This window comes from Sus scrofa, chromosome X (assembly GCF_000003025.6).
Source record: "Sus scrofa isolate TJ Tabasco breed Duroc chromosome X, Sscrofa11.1, whole genome shotgun sequence".
NCBI lineage: Eukaryota > Metazoa > Chordata > Mammalia > Artiodactyla > Suidae > Sus > Sus scrofa.
Window position 1 is genome coordinate 2,834,512 of NC_010461.5, and position 22,547 is coordinate 2,857,058.

General features: G+C 43.8%; 1 protein-coding gene across 1 annotated transcript in view; it reads right to left on the reverse strand.

Moving 5' to 3' along the window:
* LOC100624109 (neuroligin-4, X-linked) overlaps positions 1-22,547 on the reverse strand; it is a 402,428-nt gene that overhangs the window by 133,115 nt on the left and 246,766 nt on the right. Inside the window, 2 exon segments of the mRNA XM_013990859.2 lie at positions 16,071-16,223; positions 20,897-20,956. Of these exon segments, the coding sequence (XP_013846313.2) occupies positions 16,071-16,223; positions 20,897-20,956 (213 nt within the window).

Sequence of the window (22,547 nt, forward strand, 5' to 3'; positions counted from 1 at the left end):
CTGCTTTTAAAACTAGTGGGCCTGTTATCAAGGTTCAGCATGATCATAATTGTTTGAAATACCCATGCAAAGAGTTGGAGAAAAAAATCTCTATCACAGACTTCTACTGCTTTCATTTGCTTTCATAACTATCAAAATGTGATAACTATATAAAGATATGCAGATTTAAACCATTGTTTTAAAACATCAGGTGTTTTGTTTTGTTTTGTTTTTTTGTCTTTTTGCTATTTCTTGGGCCGCTCCTGCGGCATATGGAGGTTCCCAGGCTAGGGGTCGAATCGGAGCAATAGCTGCCAGCCTACACCACAGCCACAGCAACGCGGGATCCAAGGTGCGTCTGCGATCTACACCACAGCTCACGGCAACGCTGGATCCTTAACCCACTGAGCAAAGGGCAGGGATCGAACCTGCAACGTCATGGTTCCTAGTCGGATTCGTTAACCACTGCAAACCTCAGGTTTTAATTCAAAGTCCCATGCATGTGCCAGCAATAAAACTGTCTCCATTCAAGCTAACCTACGTGGAATGCAGATAAATTCTCAGCTGATGACACTGGCATCCGTAGATGTTTCGAGGAAATGAAACCTTCAGTATTTGTGAAAAAGCAACAGCTGCTTAGTGTAAGAAGTGGAAATAAACACAATTTTCATAAAATTAGGCATTCATGGATTTTGACAACTAGGCATTTGCTGCTACTGCAATAAAAAAATTTTTTTTCAATCAATATATTCTCTCCTTGGTGAATGAGCTTTCATTTTGCAACGGGAAGCTCAAACCACCACCAGGACTAATCATCCAGAAGGTGCTGATAATCTGATAAACACCCAGAAGACAAAAGCAATATGAGCTATGACCTCAGCCTGCAGGGAGCTTCGCAATCAGTTACAGAATGTCAACACCATTCACATGAAGAAACAAAGCCCTACGCTTGGTGGATTTTTCGGAACAAAGTGAGGATTTCTCCCTTTCCTTCTCAGAGAAGAGAGATAAAGAAAAGCTAAGTAGTTCACCAATAGGTAGGCGCTGCCCAACCCCCCGTTCCCACCAGGGGACTCCTGGCACTGACAGGGGACTTTGGGGTTGTCATGACTGTGGGCTGGGAGGAGTTACTGACTGGCATCCAGCCCCCAGAGACCAGAGATGTTGCAAAGCAGCTGACAATGATCCCCACAGAAAAGGAAGCTCCATTCTAAACGTCAACAGGGCAGAGATCCCCAAACCATGACACTGGTAATGTGCTAGAGTCAGGATGTCATCTGAGTCCCCAGAACTGGAAGCGAGGCACGGACGTTCAGCCAACAACAACAACAAAAAACCCTCAACAAATACTGGCCAACCAAATCCAGGAGCATCACAAAAGGGTCATACTCCATGATCAAGGGGAGGCGAGGCCAGTTTAATACTCAAATATTGATTGTCTTATATCTACAGGAAAAGGAACAAGAACCACAAGATCATACCTTTTAGTTAATGCAACACCATTCAGATCTAAAACGATGTAACTCTTAGAACAAAACATAGGTAAGAGTTGGTGTGACCTTCGGTTGGGGAAAGACTTCTTACATCTAACAGAAAGAGCAAAGAGAAATAAGGTGAACGTCATCAAAATCAAAAATATTGGGGGAGTTTCCTGGTGGTCCAGTGGTTAGGATTCTGCACTTTCAATGCTGTCACCTGGGTGCAATCCCCTGTCTGGGAACTGAGATCCCACATCAAGCCACGGCACACTGTAGCCAAAAAGAAAAAAAAAATGGGTTTCATACAGATAATAAATGCTAGAGAGGGTGTGGACAAAAGGGAACCCTCCTATACCATTGGTGGGAATGTAAACTGGTACAATCACTATGGAAAACAATATGAAAGATCCACAGAAAACTAATTATAGAACTACCATACAATCCCATTCCTGGGCATGTATCTGGACAAAACTACAATTCAAAATATAGGCATCCCTATATTCATAGCAGCACTGTTCACAATAGCCAAGACATGGAAACAACTGAAATGTCCATTGACAGAGGGATGGATAAAGAAGATGTAGTACATATACACAGTGGAATACTACTCAGCCATTAAAAAGAACAAAATTAAAAAGAACAGATTCTCACTGTGTTTGGTACAAAGGCTTTTATTCTAGACTCCAATATGAGGGGGGAGAAGGCTGTATCCTGTGAAATGGGTCTAATCCTAAACAGGTGGGTGGCATAAGTGGTTTATTATAAAGATGCACATGTCGGTCTCCCAGAGAAACACCATGAATTTTACCCAAGACAAGGAAGATTTCTACCAGAGCTGAAAAACCATTTTGCATTAAGGAAATAGTTTCAGTTTGGATAGAGAGATGTTTTCTGTCCTTCAAAGTGGCTGCTGTGTCCTTACTAAAATATCCGACCAACATGGAGTTCCCATTGCAGCACAGCAGAAACAAATCCGACTAGTATCCACGAGGATGCGGGTTTGAACCCTGGCCTTGCTCAGTGGGTTAAGGATCTGGCATTGCCATGAGCTGTGGTGTAGGTCACAGACGTGGCTCGGATCCTGAGTTGCTGTAGTGTAGGCTGGCAGGTGCAGCTCCGATTCGACCCCTAGCCTGCCAACTTCCATGTGCTGAGGTTGTGGTCCTAAAAAGCAAAAAAAAAAAAAAAAAAAAAAACAAAAACAAAAACAAAAAACTTCAGTAATGGCTTAGATTAGTTGTGCTTTTTTCTTAGCCATCTGGTTGGTAGGTAGGTAGGCATACAGATAGACAGATGGAGAGATACATAGATATGTAGATATAGAAAGAGACATAGGTACAGGAAGAGTTAGGTGTGTGTGTATGTATGTGTATATGTATGTATGTATGTATATTTATATATATAAAGATGGAGTTTAAATTATTTTTTATTTACTTTTGTCTTTTGGGGGCTGCACCTGCAGCATATGGAAGTTCCTAGCCTAGGGTTCAAATCGGAGCTGCACCTGCCAACTACATCAATGCCAGATCCCAGCCAGACTTCCCTTTTTTTTTTTTTTCTTTAAATCCATCTTTTGCTTTTTGAACATCTGGGGAACACCCCAGCAGGCTTCCTCTTTCAATATGTTTGGGAACTTTTAAGAATCTTTCCCCCTCACTGCCATTCTCTTCTCCTTCTAAACATAAACTTATAATACCATTGAGAAATATCACCCATCTTTTCCTATAATATTTTGTTAAAATATTGCGTAAGATGGCACATCTTTCCAAAGAAGAATCTTGTGCAAATGGCCTCATGCATTTTTAGATCTCTCCCCTCGACCCCCACGGTATTCACTTTTTTAGTTATAGGTATCTATTTCTTCCCCATTTATGCCTGGTTAACCAACTTCCTCCACTTTACTTATTTACCTTATGTTTATTATGTATATATTTTTGGCCTCGCCCATGGCATGTGGGAATTCTGGGGCCAGGGATTGAACCTGTGCCACAGCAGTGACAATGCTGGGTCTTTAACCCACTGAGCCACCAGGGAACTCCTGACTTCCTCCATTTTAATCATCGTTCATCCAAACAGTTCTCTCAAGGGCTGCTTATATGTCATAAGTATTTTCTCAGGTACTCTAAATTCTTTTAATGGCCTTTACTGTGTCCTTATCTTTTTTTTTTTTTTTTTTTTTTTTTTAAGGGCTGTACCTGCAGTATATGGAAGTTCCCAGGCTAGGGGTGGAATCAGAGCTGTAGCTGCCAGCCTACACCACAGTCACAGCAATGCCTGATCCTTAACCCACTGAGTGGGGCCAGGACTCAAACCTGCATCCTCATGGATAATAGTTAGGTCTGTTACTGCTGGGCCACAATGGGAATTTCTGTGTCCTCGTCTTTTTTTCATCTTCTTGTAAATGACCCATTGGTTTCTCCCTGTACCCATCTTTCATTGCTTGTGTCCTTAGGTAAAACAGTTTATACCTCGCATGCACAATGAAAGTATCCAGTTCCTTGGCCTTTCGTGCGTTCACAAAGTTGCACCACCAACACCGTCTAGTTTTTTCATGTTTTCATCACTCCAAGGAGAAACCCACTATTCATTCTTTCAAGTCTCCAAAGACCTAAGGGATCATCCATCTACCCTTTCCCTAGGGATGTGCCTTTTCTGGGTGTTTCATATAAACAGAATCACATACTATGTGGACTTTCGTGTCTGATGTCTTTCACTGTACCTACTTTTCAAGGTCCAACCAAGTTTTCTCATAGATCAGTCTTTTATTATTTTTTAGGGTCAAATATTCCATTCTGTGGATGTAATATGTTTTACTTATCCATTCATCTTAAAAAATTTCTTTTATTAAAGAATAGTTGATTTATAGTGTTGTCTCAATTTCTGTTGTACGGCAGAGTGACCCAGTCATACATACACATTCCTTTGCTTATATTATCTTCCATCGTGTTCTAGCCCAAGAGACTGGAGAGAGTTCCCTGTGCTGTACAGCAGGACCTCATGGCTTATCCATTCTATATATCATAGGTTGCATCTACCAATCCCAAACTCCCTGTCCATCCCACTCCCTCTCCCTCCCCCTTGCAGCCACAAGTCTGTTCTCTATGTCTGTGAGTCTGTTTCTGTTGTGTAGACAGGTTCATTTATAGATTCCACATATACCTGACATCATAGGGTATTTGTCTTTCTCTTTATAAAGTACTTCATTTAGTATGAGAATCTCTAGTTGTATCCATGTGGCTGCCAATGGCAAATTTTGTTCTTTGTACCAAACACAGTGAGAATCTGTGCCCGCAATCTCAAATAAATATGGTAATCCAAAGCCTTGCAAATGACTTGTCTGCATGAAGCCCCCAGTTCACGTATGCTGCTGAAGGTGTTCTGATTTTTTTATACTGGAAATTGCACACTTCTTTTGAAATAGTGCTTTTTTTTGGGGGGGGGGCTGCACCCACAGCATATGGAGGTTCCCAGGCTAGAGGTTGAATCAGAGCTGCAGCTGCCAGCCTACATCACAGCCACAGCAACATCAGATCTAAGCCATATCTGCGACCTACCCTGTAGCTCACGGCAACACTGGATCCTTAACCCACCGAGCGAGGCCAGGGATCGAACCTGTGTCCTCATGGATGCTAGTCAGATTCATTTTCTGCTGAGCCACAATGGGGAACACCTTTTTTGTTTTTTAAATAAAAGGAAAAGTTGCCCTACCGCTTAGATGGAACTCGCCGCATCCATTTGTTACTATGTTAGGTGATTTGAAAAATACATTTATGTAGTTAAATACACAGTGTATCTCCTGTTTGCGGGTTACGTTTTGATCCCTAAGATGTTCACCTGGACCTTTACGTCACCTAGTGTTTATTTTCATAAAGCCCATGACTGATTGATGTGTGATGGGGCAAAAACTAGGAGAATTATACAAGAACAGACGTGGTGCCTTACCGGTATCACTGCGGTGCTGGATGGGGACATATGCATGTGTATTTCATGCTCGTCATAAAACATGCAATGCAGACTTGCAGGCGAATGTGGGGGGAAGAAGAAAATTGGTCTGCAGGCCACAATTTGTAGCATCCTGGCCTTTTTGAGCCTCAGCGGTCTTTAAAGTTCCCACTCTGATTGCCTTTTAGCGATGTTTTCCATTATCTGCTTTGGAAGGACAAATTGCTTGAATATACTCAGGGAAGGAAAAAAAAGGCACCCAGGGAGAAGGCAGGTACGAATCTTTGAGGCATTGCTGAAAAGCCCTTTCTCTGATGGAATTATGGCCAGAGTCTTAATTTCCAGCTCACTCCCATCGAGCTCCTGTATTTGGGCTCAGAATTCAATGTTCTTCCTCAGAACTTTCCGGCTTCTCCCCCGAGCTCAAATAGCCATGACCACTCCTTTCCTTTTGTTTAGAATGATGTTCACATCTCTTTTCCCCGGGTAAAGACAGACATCAAAAAATAAAAAATAAAAAAGGGAATTCTCATGTAACCCAGCCGGTTAAGGATCCAGCACTGTCCTGGAATTCAAGTTGCTGCTGAGGTGCAGGTGCAATCCCTGGCCCAGGCCTGGCCAAAAATTTTTTTAAAAAAAATTAAAAAAGACTCCACTTCATCCCAATCAATGAAAAATGATCAATCCTTCTTTTGGTAGGGAAGAAGCAAAATGAACAATGCCTACAAAGCAGAGAAAGTGGCTTCTTTCTTTTAGAATGGATCATTTTAAGAGGCTCTGATTTGGATGGAAATATGTCCAGGAGAAAGCATTTTCTTTTTCATGTCTACCTTATGGGATCATTCACTCAAGCCAACAGGACATTCTGGAATCAACAAACAGGAAAGTTTGTATGTACAGCATAGATTCTTCCATCAATTGTGTCTGAATGTCCAGAAACGGCGAGGCATGTCGAAATAACAGGCGAACATCATTTAAGAAATTCTGATCTCGCTCACAAAGAGATCAAGGAAAATGCTCCATCGTATGGTACAGGCTGGTTAATAGTTGGGTGCATTTGAGATTGGGCTGGGGGAGGGCGCAGTCTTCTCTATGTTCTTGTCACTCCCCAGATCCTTTTACCTCCCTCACCGTCTTTCTCCGATGCAGAGTTTTACTTTCCTCCATGGCTCACGGGACCCTCTTTGTCCTGCTGTTCTTATCCACCTTTACACAGAAGATGTCTATCTGGCAGTAGGGGCTCAATCCCACCACAGAGCTTTCCATACCAAGCATCCTCAAGGGAAGCTCTTCCTTCATTGCAAATCCAATCAAATGAATGCAGTGAGCATTTTCAGCCACCAGGAGGCACAAGAGGAAAACCCAAGTAAATGATCGTAGCAGACAAGACCTGGCCACGATTTTGTCCAGCGTTCTGGTTCTTATCAACACAGCAGCAACCACAAAGACCAGAGGACACGGTTTCCAAAGAAATGTTAAATGCCCAGAGAGCTGTTGATGAAGATGATGAAAGCCTTTTTTTGGGGGGGGTGGGGAATGGAAGGTCCCAGGCTAGGAGTTGAATGAGAGCTGCAGCTGCTTACCTATGCCACAGCCATAGCCACAGCCACAGCAGATCCAAGCCGCATCTGCGACCTATACCACAGCTCATGGCAATGCCGGATCCTCAACCCACTGAGTGAGGCCACCCTTCTGCTGATCTGAATAAGTACCATGACAGTCCTAGTTTGACTTCATAGGGTAAAATACTCTCTTACCACATAGGAAGGAGGAGGTAGTGATGGAAGCCTTACCTCTACTTCCAAGATCGGGAGGGTCTTTTCCCTTCTCACTTCCCTTGGATTATAAAATGTAGCCCACCTAATTCTCAGGGCAGAGCCTCCTTGCTTGCCTGCATCTCTCACAAGCATCCTATCTGAAGAAATCCATTTCTTGCCTATCCCTTTGTCTCTTGCTGAATTCTTTCTGCACCGAAACACAAAGAACCACAAGGTCAGTAAGTCCAGAGAGCAGGTGAGTGATTCTAACTGAAGAAACCTTGAGTTCAAGTCCCAGTCTGGCTGTTGGCTGGATTTGAGTCCCAGCAGGTGGTTCACGTGCCAGTCTGGGTTCTGGCTGGGTTTAAGTCAGAGGTGTCTGTTGCTCTCAATACCACCATGCACCATCATGGGCCAGCAATAATGATTTAATGAAATTGTGTCAGCTATCAAGGACCTGTTTTGAGCAACATCAGGAAACACTATAAGCACAAGATCGCAATTCTGTATCCAAGTCAACCAGAAGCATATCTGACACTGTTTTGTATGATTTTATTTATTTTTTCTTAAATTTTTTAATTGTTATCTCCCCAATACAATTTTTTTTCTACTGTACAGCATGGTGACCCAGTTACACATACATGTATAGACTCTTTTTTTCTCACCTTATCATGCTCCATCAGAAGGGACTAGACATAGTTCTCAGTGCTACACAGCAGGATCTCATTGCTCATCCATTCCAAAAGCAATAGTTTGCTTCTATGAACCCCAAGCTCCCAATCCATCCCACTGCCTCCCCCTCCCCCAAGTCTATTCTCTAAGTCCATGATTTTCTTTTCTGTGGAAAGGCTCGTGTGTGCCATATATCAGATTCCAGATGTAACAAACAATCCAAAAATTTATATGGAACCACAAAAGACCCAGAATTGCCAAAGCAATGCTGAGGAACAAAAACCAAGCAGGAGGCATAACTCTCCCAGACTTCAGGCAATATTACAAAGCCACAGTCATCAAGACAGTGTGGTACTGGTACCAAAACACACATACGGACCAACGGAACAGAACAGAGAACCCAGAAGTAAACCCAGACGTCTACGGTCAATTAACCTTTGACAAAGTAGGAAGAACATAAAATGGGAAAAAGTCTTCTCAGCAGGCATTACTGGGAAACCTGGGCAGCTGCACCCAAATCAATGAAACTAGAACACACCCTCACACCATGCACAAAAATACACTCAAAATGACTGAAAGACTTACATATAAGACAAGACATCATCAAACTCCTGGAAGAGAACACAGGCAAAACATTCTCTGACATCAACCTTAGCAATGTTTTGTACAATTTTAGAAGCTGAATCTGATACTGATGGGTCCCCTGGAGGATGGAGACAGGCCCCCAGTCCCCAAATGTGGCTATTAACTTGGAGACCTGCTGTGGACACCCTTGCCAGGTATGCGGAGGCTCAAGTTGGGCAGCAAGAAACAATGACCTGTGGAAAACAACTGACTGCATAGACTAACCACCTATAAGGATTAACTGCCCTCTGCCATGGGACTGGACCCCCTAGCCCTCCCTTGACCTTCTCCTCCTCCTACTTCATTGTTCCTGCCCCAAGTTCCCATCATGAACTCCAATCTCAGACTCCCACCACTGATCCTTTAGAAGCCTTGCATCTCCTCACAGTCAAGGCTGTGCATCTTGAGCCCAGCCCATCCCCCTCAGATGCCTTAATAAACCTCTTTTGCTTTATGAACTTCTTTATCAACTTGGCCTTGCACGTTCCTCCCTCAGCAAACCTAACAGACATCAAGAATGGCATTCTGGTTCCTCAAGCAATTTGCCTGATGCAAGCTGTTAGAGCAGAATCCCAATCCTGGCTGTAAGCCCTCCAAACTTGATCACTGTGAGTCCACCTCATCCCCTCTGAGCCTTTGATTCCTCGAAAGTAATAAGATAAGCAAACCCTTCCAAGGGGATTTACGAGGATTAAGAGAAAAGCCTCCAGCGATGTCCACCCTGCAGGCTCCCCAGGAGTTTGGTGCTAAAGCATACAGATATGGTTGTTTTAGAAGGTAGCTTTTCTCACTACTATACTACTGATGCAGGTAGGACTGTTTTGAAACAAAGGAATCTAAAGCCCGCAGAAGGCATCAAATCATAACATAACCAGAAAGGTCAGACCTTGTGAGCGCCACTAAATTAAACGCGTGAATGAAGGCAGAATTAACCAAGATGCACCAAGGCAGGCAAATGAATGAAGGAACATGAAGGTCAAATCCACTCATAAATAAATGCTGAGTAGCTCCATCCATAAGCATTAGGAACAAGATTTCCATGTCAAAGGTCTTTGAACAATCATCAAAAAAGAGGGGGGAAAAAAAAGAGGCAGATTTGATATAACTTAGGGTTTGGCTATGCATGCTTTCCTCATGACAAGGCTGAAGACATAGGAAATATGCTTTTGAAAATGCATCTCCTCTGAAAGTAAATGGAACACTACTTCATTCCTTAAACTTTATATGGGCATAAATAATTCCTTTGAAGCTACAATGGTACATTCCAGTTTGCCTCAGACAATTCCAGTGCAGGAATATCGCTTTTGGTTGGTGGGTTGATTTGCTTGTTTGCCTGCAGCATGTGGAATTTCCTGGGCCAGGGATTGAACGCGAGTCACTGCAGTGACAACACCTGATCCTTAACCCTCTGCACCGCAAGGAACTCCTATTAATAGCATATTAACAATTCTCTTAAAGGGTCCAGCTTCGATAACAAATTATATGCTCAACAGCTCGCAAGGCTCTGTCATGCAGTGCCCATGAAAGAAAATATTCACCGTTTGAAAAGCAAATGTGAAGATCTGGTCGTGTATCTCACATTACACAAGTCTGATCATTACTTTTGTTTAATGAAGGTGGTTCTATTTGATCGTGGTGACAGGGATGGAGTTGGCACAGGTAGTTGTAGAAATCCTGATTAAGGACCATAGATGGAGAGGGAAATCTACGGGACACTGGGAGATCACTGTAAGTTAATAACTGCTCAAGAAAGCCATCGGCCCAAGGCAGGCTTGCTTGACTCATGGAAGCACAAGACATGCATGCCTCAGATCACTGGGTTGGGGATGGGAGGAGACCTGCATTCAGATTCAGAACAAGGGCAGGAATTTGAGGACCACTCTTCTGCTCATTTGCATACTCATTTGAATACACCTTACAGGAGACAAAGGAGGAGCTATTCCTCCCAGAAAGGAAGAGACAGGCTGTTCCAACCCCCACTCCCCCTGGACGATAAACTGTAGCCCACCGGATCCTCCTGGGGCAGAGCTTCCGTGCCTGCCCGCTTGCATCTCTCACAAGCATCCTATCCTAATAAATCTATGTATGCCTATCCCTTTATCTCTCGCTGAATTCCTTCTGCTTGGGGGCATGAAGAACCTGAACTTCAGTACATCCAGACACAGGGTGAGTGATTCTCATTTAAAATCACGGGTTCAAGTCCCAGTCTGGGTTTGGCCTGGGTTCCAGTCCCCGCACGTGGATTCAATCCCAGTCTGTGTTCTGGGTAGGTTCAGGCTGTGAGTACTGCTGTCAGCTTCCGCAGCATTCGAGAGATGTTACATTTTTGGCTAGTTGCAATTTTTTCAGTGTCTCAACGATGATGTTATTAAGATGCTCATGGATATTCATAACAAAGTAAATTACAATGTGACTGGGTTTACTCATTCCTAGTCCTGGGCTATGCAACTGCATGTACCTGTTTATAGTGTATGTGTAACCCAGCAGGGCCCTGTGGGGCTCCTGGGCCCCAAAGCCTGTGTCCCCCCATTTCTTGTTTTTAGAGGCTCCTTCAGCCTCTAAGACCTTCCTCGAGTTCCAAAAGGCAGCTTCAAACAGTTGCTAATCCAGGAGGGGAGGGGAGGGGGGACAGAGACCAGGCAGGAGCCGTCAAGAGGCAATGGTGCTGCCTTGGGATAGGTCCTGCTTTCCTCCTCAAGGAATACACATGACAAAATCTTTGAGCCCTTCTGCAGAACTAAAACCCCCAACAGGAGTTCCCATTGGGGCTCAGCAGAAACACATCCGACTAGGAACGGTTGTAGGTTTGACCCCTGGACTCGCTCAGTGAGTTAAGGATCTGGTGTTTGCCATGAACCGTGGTGTAGGTCACAGACGTGGCTCAGATCCTGAGTTGCTGTGACTGTGGTGTCGGCTGGCAGGTGCAGCTCCAATTTGACTCCTAGCCCGGACTCCATGTGCCATGGGTGTGGCCCTAAAAAGCAAACAACAACAACAACAAAAACCCAGCAAATGAAAGATGCTAACTCCTTGATGGAGCATGCTTCATTCCAGGTAGAAGGAGGACCCCCTGAGCCAGTCCTGGGGTCATGAAAAACCAGCTGTGAAAGACGATGCAAGCTTGGCTCTACCCTGATCCTTATCTGTGGTTCAATTTTCCGCTCCCCAAACTATAAAACCACCTCCTCATCTCTCTAAGGGGAGCACAGTCTTGAAGGCATGAGCCTGCAGTGGCCCCCTTTGCCTGGGAGAGCAATAAAAGCTATCTTTTTCTCCTTCACCCCAAACTCAGTGTATTTGGCACCAGTGGACAGAGGCTGAATGTGGGCAACCTATGTACAATAACCATGCGATGAAAAGAATGGGGTCTGCCTTTTGGAGAGACTCAGAAAATATTAGCTGACTTTCTCAAGGTCACACATGCACAGAGCAAAGGACACGTTCATCTTTTTATCTCCTCAAACCCCATGTTCCTTCCACATCACAGTCCACGAGCCCTCTTTCCTTTTCACCATCACGTATCTCTCCAAACCTCTCTTTGGGGCAGGAAAAACAGCATTTCTGGATAAGAAATGTCATCCTCTCAAATCATGCCTTTCCATTCCTTAGCAGAAAGAGAGCATGCTCTGCATTTCTTACTTTCTGAAGAAAACAAACACACACACACCCAACCATTTCCACATTTCGGCAAAAACCTATCGATTCCTGTGGAACCTGCCCACGGGAACGGTCACCAGCAGCGTGCACGCTGGGCCATTTTACTGGGTCTCCCGTTAAAATATCTGGATGCCAAGGGGTTGAGACTATGGCCTCAGGAGTGATAGGGTGTGGTGTGTGTGAGCAGAAAGGAGACGTTCACGTGAGCGTTTGAGGAGGAGCGCGGCGCATGGGAGGTCTCTGGTAAAGAGAGTGACCTGAGCTTTGGTACTTGCTGAGAGCCTCTCCATGGATTAAATTATGAGCCACTGCAGCTGCCGACCCACAGCACCTGCTGAGCAGAGCTCAGGATCAACATCAGGAGGGAGGCCCTCTGGGAAACCTGGAAGAACAGGTCTTCAGAGTGTCAGGTATTTTTAGGAGAAGATTTTTATGAGCCCCATTCTTGCATCTCCTCCTATCTCGAAAACCACTAAAAATCCTTCATGGTGATGTCTGCTCCTTGGGACTGGTCGAGACTTTCAGGAGATCAGCCACAAACTTTCGTCAAATGCGTGTGTGCTGCATACACCTCCCCCTCACTTGTGTCATATCCCGATGTTGCCCCTTTTCCTCCTTGGGTGGTATTTCAGCAGGTCTGTAGCTAAGGATGAAGAATGTCAGGGTTATCTCAGCAGGGAGTCACCTCCAAGGGTGAGAGCCAGTGGGTCCAGCAGGCTGTGCACACTCCGGATCCTGGCCTGATCTCGGAGGTGCATATCAAAGGAAGGATTGCAGGGAGCCCAGGCTTCTTTTGTTCCTGCTCCCTGCTCCTCATTCCTCCCTCACTGCTTTGGAGAGGTTTCTCAGGGATACCTGAGATGCAGTCTTCTGGGCTTCAGTCCTCATTTTGCCGCAAATAAAACGTACCTCTCAATGTGCAGGTTGTGCATTTTTTAAATCAATAAGAGAAACCAAGCCACATGCTAAAAATTTCAAATTTAAAATGTGCCCATTGCAGGAAAAAAAAAAAAATCCCTATCGCCCTGTGTAGTCAGCCAAGTTGGCACACGCCACTCCATCAGATAAAAGGGCATCTGTGGTGTGCTCAGCTCTTCACAGAATGTAAATAGACTGGCTTGGAGATGCTAAATTGCTCCTTTTATTTCCTGGCCTCGCCTGTGACAGCTCTCTGTTATCTTAGCAAGATTTTTTTTTTTTTAAACTCTGAGCAGCAAAAGGTAAATTTAACATTTTTCAGTAAGAAAAACTTCTCAATGCAAGGTTTTTCCCCCATAAAAACAAATGAGGTATGTCTCATTCCTACAGTAATTTTCCAGATTCATAAAGGGGCCAAAGAGATAAGGTTTAATGCCTTTTCGCCTTGGGTGGGGGAGGGGGAGCAAGGTCTTTTGAAATCCAACCTTTGAAGTCCCATCACCACGTCCTGCATGAAGAGAACATTCTGGTTCTGTGATTTCATGGGAGCCGGACCTTGTCCCAAACCCACTGCTTCAATCAGAGAGTGGTGCCTGAGCTGAGGGTAGTGCTGGGGTGTCCCCACTGCCCGTGTTGAAAGGGATGCTCCCAGCAAGCCCTGGGGCCCTGGCTTCCTCTCCCCACCTCTTCCTTAGAATGGATCTTTTGTAAAAAAAAAAAAAAAAAAAAAAAAGCGAGACATACCATTTCCTGTTTCCAACACCACCAGCCAGAGCAAGGAGCCAGAGGCTTCAGAAAAATACTCAGAAAGGCACCATCATCACTCTGAAAAGATGAACTGAAATCATGCTACACAGATCTCACTTGTAGCACCAAGGAGACGAGAAACACAAGTAAAAATCAGGAATCTGGAGGGCTCAGGACATGAGGGCTTTTTATGATGGCTCATGTGAAAAACTTGAAATTACAAGTACTTCATTGATGCTCCAAACAGGTCCACGTTGCAAATCTCTGTGGGTGTTCTGAGCTTCTAAGGTATAAATGCATTTCTACCACCCAGCCCCCAACCCACCTAGAATGTTTTCACAGGGGAATGAAAACAAAACAAAACAAAACAAAACAAAAAAAAAAAACAAAACAAAAAAACGCGCCAAACAAAATTAAAACAAGTTGAAAACAAAACATTATTTGCAAACTACTGTCTTTGGGATGGATAAGCAATGAGATCCTGTTGTATGGCACTGGGAACTCTATCTAGTCACGTAGGGTGGAGCACGATAATGTGAGAAAAAAGAATGTACACATGTCTGCGTGACTGGGTGACCTTACTGTTCAGTAGAAAATGGATGGGACACTGTAAACCAGCTATAATGGAAACAATAAAAATCATTTTAAAAGAAATAAATACATTTTTAAATTTTTAAAATCAAAAATCAAAAAATAATTCTTATTGATACGTGCTTATTTGGCGCAAACATTTTCAGCCCTCTGACACAACTATTGCTCCATTTTATTTTGCCAATTTTTTTTTTAACTGTATCCACCTTGTGACAAACAGATCTCATCCTCACAGCCACATTGTAACAAACTCAATTTCCGGCAGCATCTCAAAGCATTTTTGCCCTGAAAAACAGACCTTATTTATTCCATAGGCTAGGAATATTACTTGGGAACTGTCCAGCAGCAGGCAAAATCGAAGAAGAAGACAAGCCTTGAAATATTATCCATATATATACGCACATATTTTTTTCCCCAGTGCCATTTCAGGGAAAGTAAATTTAACACCAAAACCACAGACAGCTACTTTTGAATTTCTATGCACTTATCCAGTGTCCTCGCGTGGGATACCATAAAACTGACATAAAAGGAAAAAAAAACCATCAAATGATAAAATTCATGCAAGAGTTAAGCTCTACATAAATGCAACAGCCATGGAACCCCCCAGCCTTCCACCCGAAAGAAAAATTTTATTCCTTATGCTTCTTTTTGAAATGTGTACTTCACCACTGAAGAGCTTAGAGTCTTAATTGCATCCCAAAGACAATCACCCATAAGCTAAAGATCAGGCACCCTGAGCACAAGTGCTGGTGCAAAAATCATAAAGATGATGAGCCCGAGATGTTTTTCAGGAACTTTCCTCATTTGTTCTCATCTCTGATCAATAGGCCCGTTTCTCAAGGGCTGTTGTTCCAGGCAATAACCTAGAAAACCACCATCATGCTCATACCAAGATCTCCTGACTCCAGCTTTGATGACTTAAGATTCCCCCAAAGAAAAAAAAAATGCATGTTTCTCCCAATCCTCATTCCTTTCTGAAAACCTGTTTTTCCACTTTTTACTATAAAACTCCTTGCAATTCTTTTTAATGGGGGGGGGGGTCACAGTCTTTAAGGCATGAGCCTGCTACGACCGTCATTTGCCTGGCAAAGCAATAAAGCTATTTTTTTTCTCCTTTGCCCAAAACCCTGTCTCTGCATTTCAGCAGCCAGAGGCTGAATTCTGGCAACAGCACCTTTTCGGGACACAAGGAACCCTGAAAAAAAATCCCTTAAGGAATTAAGTCGTTAGGATTTTCCAACACAGGATTCCCTCTTTAACACACCTGCAAAACCACACAAGACAGTGAACCTGTAACAGCCTTCAGCCACGATTCCAGGGGAGCCCCCATCACGCAACTCATCATCACGCATATTACCAATGGGGTTCATTCCGCAGGGTTCTGCCAGCCGAGCCCGCCGAAAGACCAGGGCTTTCGATAAAATCCCACATTCCCCTGATGGCCCGGGAAGCTGGCTTTGTTGGAGGAAGGCCTGGGGCTCCAGGAAATGCAATCCCTGGTTGAAAAAGCGCAAACCGAACACCAAACCAACACACCATGCACCGGTCCCACGGCGGGAATGTTAAGGAAGAAACAGAACTCGGGCAGGCAGGAGAAATCGGTAGGCATGGGAGAAGCACAATCCCAATCAACGAGCCCCACCAAAGCCACCGCAGAAGGTCCCCCAAGGGCTCCCGGCCGTGAGGAAGAAGGTGGGTCACTCACCGAGAATCCCCAGGCGGTAGTTGATGGTGATGACGATGACGTTGCCGTAGCTGGCCAGGATGCTCCCGTCAATCATGTTCCCTGTTCCTTCCATGTAGGAGCCGCCGTGAATGTACACCATCACTGGCTTCTTACTGTTCTGATCGTGGATGTCTGGGGAAAATGCCAAGGAAGGAAACACAATAAAAAAAAAAAAAATTACAGCGATTCACCGACGCTAATTCAAGGGCCAAAGACCTGGATGACTTTTCCTAGTGGAGATGGGACTCCAGTGCCTGGCCGTCTCGGAAATAAGAAGACTTTAGGAAGGGGGTCAATGGGACTGTGTTTTCCACCCAGTGAAATGATGTGCTGAGACACAGATACTGGAAGGAATGTGCATGCATATGTGTGTTTCTGGGTGGAGACACGACACTGAACACTAAGGGATTTGGCTGAGGGAGTTCTCATCATGGCTGTGCAGTAACCAACCTGACTAGCATTCATGAGGATGCAGGTTCGATCCCTGGCCTCGCTCAGCAGGTTAGGGATCCGGCATTGCCGTGAGCAGTGGCATAGGTTGCAGATGCAGCTTGGATCTCATGCTGCTGTGGCTGTGGTATAGACCAGCAGCTGCAGCTCTGATTCCACCCCTAGCCTGGGAACGTCCCTATGCTGCAGGTGCAGCCCTAAAAAGATTAAAAAAACAAAAAAGATTTAAATGAAAATACTTATTTCCCGAGGAATGCTCAAACCCTAGATGGTGGTGGCATCAATGGAGGAAGCTCATGATACCTATCACAAAATCTCCTTCCATCATCTAAGTAAGTGTGACATCAACTTCCAAATTATAATTTGTTTGGAGTTCCCACTGTGAGGGAACAGTGGAGGTTGCAGCTGCAGCTCATATTCAGTCCCTGACCTGGAAGCTCCCATTTGCTGCAGGAGCAGCCATAAAAAAAATTTGCTCTAACTGCTGTCTTTCATCAAAGATGAGTTTTATAGATTCATTTTCAACTTTTGCAATAAGAACATCAAAGTACTAGCGAAACCATAAACTCCCAATAGAGGACACAGGACATAAAAAACAAAGAAGTGGTCAGAAATGATCCGAGGAACAGCAACATGAAAAAAAAAATATATATATATATACACATGCAAGCAAGTGTCTTCACTCTAATTTAGTGATTGCAGTCATATTCCAACCTAAGTGACAAAAAAAGAGTGTGCAACTATAATAAAAATGGCACAAGAGTCTAACCTCAAGATGAAATTGTTGAGATGCTAGATATTTTTACAGGGAATACGAACTCCCATTGCAGTTTGCAACCAATGAGGGCGACAGACTTGGTAATTATTGTTTTATCTGACAATGATGTAAAAACGCTGTTTTGCAATGGTCTATCATGACACCAATTTGGAGACTACAGGTCTGTTTTGTAGAGGCTGCTTTCTGAAAATCTGTGATTCCATCATTTGGTGTTGATCATCCCCCAGCCTCACATTTAATTGTTTAAGATGTTGTGACTTCCATTATAAGGATTTCTGAGTATTTAGGGATGCCTATACCTACACGTGTGTGTGTTTCATTTAAATATCGGTACGCTATCCAAAGAAACCCAAATGAATCCAGGTACACGGATTTTCATGTTTTTCTTATATAAAAACTTTTTTCCCCCTAGTGCAGGGAGACATTTGTGGCCTATCAGAATGGAATTTTCAAGAAATAAACCACCCTTATGTCCCACCAAGGCTGCTAATAAAATGAATTAGGATCACAATCTGAGAACGTGCTCCTGGGTACCACTGTACAGCTTCCCGAAGGCACAAGAAACCCAGGGGTCACAGTCAAGTACAGAAAAAAGTGTCAAGCTGCCCTCCTGTCTGCACGTATTTAATCCATAGCAGAAGAAAACCAACAATTTTATCAAGTAAAATTTAAATAGAAGAGTGCCTGTTGTGGCTCTGGGGGTTAAGAACCTGCCTAGTATCCATAAGGATGGAGGTTCCATCCCTGGCCTTGCTCAGGGGGTTAAAGATCCGATGCTGCTCTGTGCAGTGCAGTGGCGTAGATCACAGATGCGGCTCAGATCTCTGGCTGCTGTGGCTGTGGTGGAGGCCGGCAGCTACAGCTCTGATTCGACCCCTAGCCTGAGAACTTCCATATGCTGCAGGTGCAGCCTTAAAAAAAAAAATTTTTAAATAGAAAGCAGAAGCCCCTTTTTTATTATCATTATTAACTTTCATTCATCACATGGCACATGGATATTTTAAATAAATCACTGTGCACTTGGGGTCTGGCATTTGGCATCATGTAGCCCTCTTTTTGCATCACAATTTCCTGTTTTAGCCCTTATGTCTGTTCCCCTTCTTGGCTGCTGGCTACTCCACTGTGGGAAAGGAAAAAGGTGAGTTATGGGGAAGGGGGGGGCGGCTGGAAGGGGGTGCCCTCAGAGGTGTCAGGTGAACAGTCATTCTGAGACTGACAGAACAAGATTCTCAGAAACTTGTGGAGGAAATAGCCAGATGCCCTATTCTTTCAAAGTTAAAAAAATAATCCCAGGTTCTCAGTATTAGAGGAAAATGAGAGGGCACATGAACCATGATACAGGTGCATGGCCAGCACTGTGAAAACAGATCCTAATATTAGAAGGGGACATACGGGAGTTCCCGCCGTGGCTCCGTGGTAATGAACCCGACGAGTATGAGGCTGCAGGTTCGATCCCTGGCCTCGCTCAGTGTGTTAAGGATCCAGTGCTGCCATGAGCTGTGGTGTAGGTGGCAGGGTTGCTGTGGCTGTGGTGTAGGATGGCAGCTGCAGCTCTGATTCGACCCCTAGCCTGGGAACTTGTATATGACACAGGTGCTGCCTTAAGGGGGGCGGGCACACAAAGAGAAGACAGAGCAGAGCAAGGGGCAAATGATACCCATAGGTGGTTATGGAGGAATGCAGCTAAACTGCAGGAGTGCTGGGATTCTCACAAAAGAGAGGTCAGGTGAGGACTCAGGCAGATGTAACACCCTCAGGCCATGGGAAGAACTTGCTTAGAGGTTTCAGGGTTATCAGAGGGAGAACCCTAAGAATGCAAGTAAAAAATAAATTAATTAACTAACAGCAATGTTAAGAGAACAGAAGGGGTGAAAGATATACTGGCAGTGTCTTTTTCTTTTTCTCTTCTTTTTAGGGCTGCACCTGCAACATATGGAAGTTCCCAGACTAGAGACTGAATCGGAGCTGCAGCTGCCAGCCTACTATGCCACAGCCACAGCAGCATGGGATCTGAGCCGCATCTGTGACCTACACAGCAGCCACAGCAATGCTGGATCCTTAACCCACTGAGCAAGGCCAGGTACCAAACCCACATCTTCGTGGATATTATGTCTGCTGAACCAGAACAGGAACTCCAAAAACGTCTTTTCCTAGAGCACTGTTTTTAGTGAAAGAAATTCAAGAGGGCAGCAAAAAGCAAGCAGGGTGATAATAGGCACTTTCAGGGAAGTTCCACTATGCAGCAAAGGGAGCTCACCACTCCCTTGACTTGAAATTAAATTGCAAACCAGCAGGTGCCTTCCTGCTTCGAAGGTAAATAAAGGGAGATCCATGCATTTTAAACCTCAGGTGGGGGGGACAGCTTGTGACCAGCTACAGAGCCTTCAAAGCCAGCAGAGGCTGACTCCAGACTTCTTTGTTTCCAACCCTTGTATTCTAGGGAAGGAAGAGGATACAAAGCACTGGGAATGGGTGTGGTGCCACATTCTTTATTTCCGGGGGACAATCTGTCAAACAATTTGATTTTCTTTCTTTCGTTTCCTTTTTTTTTTTTTTTCTTTTTTTAAGGGCTGCACCTGCAGCACATGAAGTTCCCAGGCTAGGGGTTAAATCAGAGCTGTAGCTGCCTGTCTACACCACAGCCACAGCAACGCAGAATCTGAGCCGAGTCTGCAACCTACACCACAGCTCATGGCAAACTGGGATACCCAACCACTGAGCGAGGCCAGGGATGGAACCTGCAACCTCATGGATATTAGTCAGATTCATTTCCACTGCACCACAAGGGGGACTCCCTGTCAAACAATTTGAGACCATTCAAGAAAAATTCCTCCATAGCACCTAAATATTTGAGGGGAAAAACTTTCTTAAAGCAGCCATGGTGTGAAAACAAAGATGCGTAGATCTAACTTTTTGACCTTTCTGAAATCTTTGCTATTGCCTTTTTTTTTTTTTCTTTTTCTGTAAATGCTGCTAAGAGGCAGTTCTGAAACAGACAACAAAATCTAATTAAGACACTTTTTTCCTGCATTTCGCTGTGAGCCAGAGACAGTTCTTTGAAAACCTTATTTTGGAATTAGTATGTGTGGAAAAAAAAGAAAAAGATTTTAAAGAAAAACAGTGTTTCCACCTTTCACAGGAGAAATTAAGAAGACCAGAGCTCCGAGATACAGTATTAAATTACAAAATAACCTTGGGAAGGAAGCAAAGAAATCATACATGCACATTTTAAAATTTCATTTTCTCTTCTTGTGACCAAGCCAAAAAAAGGGGGAAAAAAAAGGAAAAAGAAAAAGAAAATGGTGAGTTTCCTTGTAAATGGCATTTTGATACTCACATCCTATTAAGAAGCTTTTACACATTGTCTCCCAGGCAATTTGCAAAACTCTACATGGTTCCTGGGATTAAAAATGACAGTGGCTGCCCACCAAGAAGAAAATAAAGAAGCACACAGAGGTGTACTCACTTCAGATAAGGGGAAGAAAAACAGGTTGAAATGAAAAAGAAAAAAGAGAGAGAGAAAGAGAGAGAAAATCATGCATCAAAGTCGAGCTAAAAAACAAAAACCAAAAAATACCTTCATCTTCACCACGGTCGTTACTGCTTATATCATCAGCATTTTTCTTTGTGTTGGCTCCTGAGGTCATATTGAGAAGGAAAATAAAAGGGGGGAAAAAAAGAGAAAATTCAAAAACCACAGGTTTGCAAAAAAAAAAAAAATCAGAAGAAAGAGAGATACTACCCAGTAAAAGGAAAAAAAAGAAAAAGTCATACAAAAAGTAGAATGCTGTTACCTCTGAATCTCCAAAACATGAAACAAGGAGATGCAAAACGCATGTTAACATAAAGATGTCAAGAAGAACAAATTCAAAATGTTAACTTTCCAAAAATATTAGATAGCCTGTGAAAATGCAGTTGGGGGGGTTTACCATGATACTACTGCCAAAAAAAAAAAAAAAAAAAAGGGCGAATATGAGTTAAAAAAAAGAGAAATTTAAATTATTAAAAAAGGGTTTCTCTCGGTTTAAAAAGAAATGTATATGAAGCCTTCAAATGGCCCTCTAATTTTCACATGGCATCATTGAGACACATTTTTGAAATGTCACTGATATACGCTGCTAGGAAATTCCATAATGTAAGAAGAGACACATTTAAGCAAGAAACAGGAAAGAACTTTCATCCACATATCATAAACCACATCAGTTGCATGCATGAGAGCTTTGAGGCACACCATTGCCAATAAACATTGTGTGCTCCTGTTGCTCATTTAAATCCCGCAAATTTCAATCAGGAAGGTTCACCATTTCCTGTGGCTCAAGAGCAAACGAAGGCACCTTTGTTCTTATTGTCAGTAAAGACACTACCACTTTCTATACGTATTTCTTAAGTCAAGATAAAACATTCTAAATCAAGGTTTTCTTTGCTGGAAACACTAAAATTCGCTGGAGTGTTATGGCTCTTTGTTCAAATAAATCAAGGCACCTACCTGGATGACCTGAAACATAAACCACCTTGAAATGTCCTTGAACAGGGTTTGGGCAGGAGGGGGGCGGGGAGATGGAGTGGGAGTCTGGGATTAGCAAATGCAAACCAATCCACAAAGGATGGATAAACGACAGGTCCTCCTGCAGAGCACAGGGACCTCAATTCAGAATCTTGTGATACATCATGATGGAAAAGGTGAAAAAGAATGTCTCCATGTGTGCAAGTGAATTATTTCGCTGTACAGCAGACATATTAATGCAACACTGTAAATCAACTCGACTTCAATCAAATAAATGTTTAAAAAATTTCCCTGTAGGCAAAATGAACCTTTGCCTTAACCATTACCCGTCTCCAGCGCCCAGCAGCACACACACACACCAAAAAACTCTTAGGCTCTCGGCATGCCATGAACTAACTTTGGTTTTTCGATTTTCCAGATACAAGAGGCCAAAGCATTTAATATCACTGGAATTGTTTAATTCGCTCAGGTGCTTGTTTTCTGGCTTTTTTTTGGGGGGGGGAGGCGCAGCACCTGTGGCATATGAAAGTTCCCAGGCTAGGGGTCAAATCAGAGCTACAGCTGCCAGCCTACACCACAGTCACAGCCACACAGGATCCAAGCCACATCTGCGACCTCTACTGCATCTCATGGCAATGTCAGATCCTTACCCACGGAGCGGGGCCCAGGATCAAACCTGCAACCTCATGGAGCTTCGTTGGGTTTGTTCCTGCTGAACCATGAA